Below are 2,500 nucleotides of genomic sequence, written 5' to 3' on the forward strand. Positions count from 1 at the left end.
ACCACTTCCTGTCCCCTGTGCCCCTGTTCATACCAACCTGTGTGACCACTTCCTGTCCCCTGTGCCCCTGTTCATACCAACCTGTGGGACCACTTCCTGTCCCCTGTGCCCCAAAGCCCGCCACCATGTGTCCAAAGAGAAGAGTTCACTAAAGAGCAGATAATGAAACGCCCCCCGAGACCCTGAAAAGCTCCTGTCATGGATCCCAGGCGACCTCTGACCTCCAGGTATCCGATGATGCAGTAATTCTCTGGTCCGTCCAGACCGCAGGTGGAGGAGGCTGACAGCTGAGCTGCTCGACCCACCATCAGGTCACCGAGCTGGGGGTTACACGGTTCACCGGGACAGTCCTGGAGGTCCTGGGGGTCCTGGAGGTCCTGGAGGTCCTGGGGGTCCTGGAGGTCCTGGGGGTCCTGGGGGTCCTGGAGGTCCTGGAACCGAGCTGCTGGAAGACAAACTGCAAAACAGAGACGTGTCTGTGGGAATTTAAATCCTAGTAAATATATTTATGGATATATGACCCAGATAAGCTGATCCTGGATCAGGTCTCAGGGGCAGCAGCTCCAGCCTCTGGTCCTGGATCAGGTCTCAGGGGCAGCAGCTCCAGCCTCTGATCCTGGATCAGGTCTCAGGGGCAGCAGCTCCAGCCTCTGATCCTGGATCAGGTCTCAGGGGCAGCAGCTCCAGCCTCTGATCCTGGATCAGGATCTAATCTCTCCACCTGGTCCTTGGTCTTCCCACTGTCCCAGACTTCCACCAGTGTGTCAGAGACGTGTGGACCAGGAGCAGGACCAGGACCAGGACCAGGACCAGGACCAGGACCAGGACGGCCCCTCCAGACCCAGAGCTTTCAGCATGTGTGGATGCAGCTCATGGATCCTGGGGCTTTGCCTCTGTGGACTTGTTTCCTTCCTCAGTGACTTCTGTCAGAGATGTTGACGATGCAGCTTCAGCAGTGGAAGCTTTGAACATCGCCCACTCCGGTTCGATGCCCCCAACCTCCACCCTTCCTCTCTTCCTCCCCCCCTTCCTCTCTTCCTTCCTTCCTCCCTGTGTGATGATGAACTCACCTATGAAGAAGATGAAGATCATGTTGTGCTGGTGATGGACTCTGGTCTCTGGTGGACTCTGGTCTGTCTGGTGGACTCTGGTCTTTCTGGTGGACTCTGGTCTCTGGTGGACTCTGGTCTCTCTGGTGGACTCTGGTCTCCCTGGTGGACTCTGGTCTCTCTGGTGGACTCTGGTCTCTCTGGTGGACTCTGGTCTGTCTGGTGGACTCTGGTCTCTGGTGGACTCTGGTCTGTCTGGTGGACTCTGGTCTGTCTGGTGGACTCTGGTCTCTGGTGGACTCTGGTCTCTGGTGGACTCTGGTCTGTCTGGTGGACTCTGGTCTTTCTGGTGGACTCTGGTCTGTCTGGTGGACTCTGGTCTCTGGTGGACTCTGGTCTCTGGTGGACTCTGGTCTCTGGTGGACTCTGGTCTCTCTGGTGGACTCTGGTCTCTGGTGGACTCTGGTCTCTGGTGGACTCTGGTCTCTCTGGTGGACTCTGGTCTCTGGTGGACTCTGGTCTCTGGAGCAAACATATGAAAAGTGAAAATATGAATATTGAAGTTTTATCTCCTCCAATAAAGAAAACAAACCGAGAGTCCTGGTCCTGGTCCTGATCCCTGATCCCTGACCCCTGATCCCTGACCTCTGACCCCTGACCTCTGATCCCTGATCCCTGACCTCTGACCCCTGACCTCTGATCCCTGACCCCTGATCCCTGATCCCTGACCTCTGACCCCTGACCTCTGATCCCTGACCTCTGATCCCTGACCTCTGACCCCTGACCTCTGATCCCTGACCTCTGATCCCTGACCTCTGACCCCTGACCTCTGATCCCTGACCTCTGACCCCTGACCTCTGATCCCTGACCCCTGACCTCTGACCCCTGACCTCTGATCCCTGACCTCTGACCCCTGACCTCTGATCCCTGATCCCTGACCTCTGATCCCTGACCTCTGACCCCTGACCTCTGATCCCTGACCTCTGATCCCTGACCTCTGACCTTTGATCCCTGACCCCTGACCTCTGATCCCTGACCTCTGACCTTTGATCCCTGACCCCTGATCCCTGATCCCTAACCTCTGACCCCTGATCCCTGACCTCTGACCCCTGACCTCTGATCCCTGACCTCTGACCCCTGACCTCTGATCCCTGACCCCTGACCTCTGATCCCTGACCTCTGACCCCTGACCTCTGATCCCTGACCCCTGACCTCTGATCCCTGACCTCTGATCCCTGACCTCTGACCTCTGACCTCTGACCCCTGACCTCTGACCTCTGACCCCTGACCTCTGATCCTGAGCAGCTGTGAAAGTTTCATGTTGCTGAAAAAATTCAAACTGTCGTCTCAGAAACTCAGGAGTCCCCCCCCCCCCCCCCCCGCCTCAGGTCCAGGTGCAAACGTGCACGACTTCCTCAGGTTCAGGTTCAGGTTCAGGGTCAGGTTCAGGG

The 2,500-nt window shown here is 57.2% G+C and overlaps 1 protein-coding gene across 2 annotated transcripts in view; it reads right to left on the reverse strand.

The window, feature by feature from the left end:
• The window catches only part of lamb4 (laminin, beta 4), a 27,041-nt gene that overhangs the window by 21,205 nt on the left and 3,336 nt on the right, over nucleotides 1-2,500 (reverse strand). For both annotated transcript variants that reach the window (XM_083916748.1, XM_083916747.1), the window contains exons 2-3: nucleotides 1,071-1,571; nucleotides 222-457 (exon numbers count right to left, since the gene is read on the reverse strand). In XM_083916748.1, the coding sequence (XP_083772874.1) occupies nucleotides 222-457; nucleotides 1,071-1,092 (258 nt within the window). In that variant the 5' untranslated portion in view covers nucleotides 1,093-1,571. The remainder of the gene's footprint in view (nucleotides 1-221; nucleotides 458-1,070; nucleotides 1,572-2,500) is intronic.

The sequence above is a fragment of the Echiichthys vipera genome (assembly GCF_963691815.1).
Source record: "Echiichthys vipera genome assembly, chromosome: 7".
Taxonomy (NCBI): domain Eukaryota; kingdom Metazoa; phylum Chordata; class Actinopteri; order Perciformes; family Trachinidae; genus Echiichthys; species Echiichthys vipera.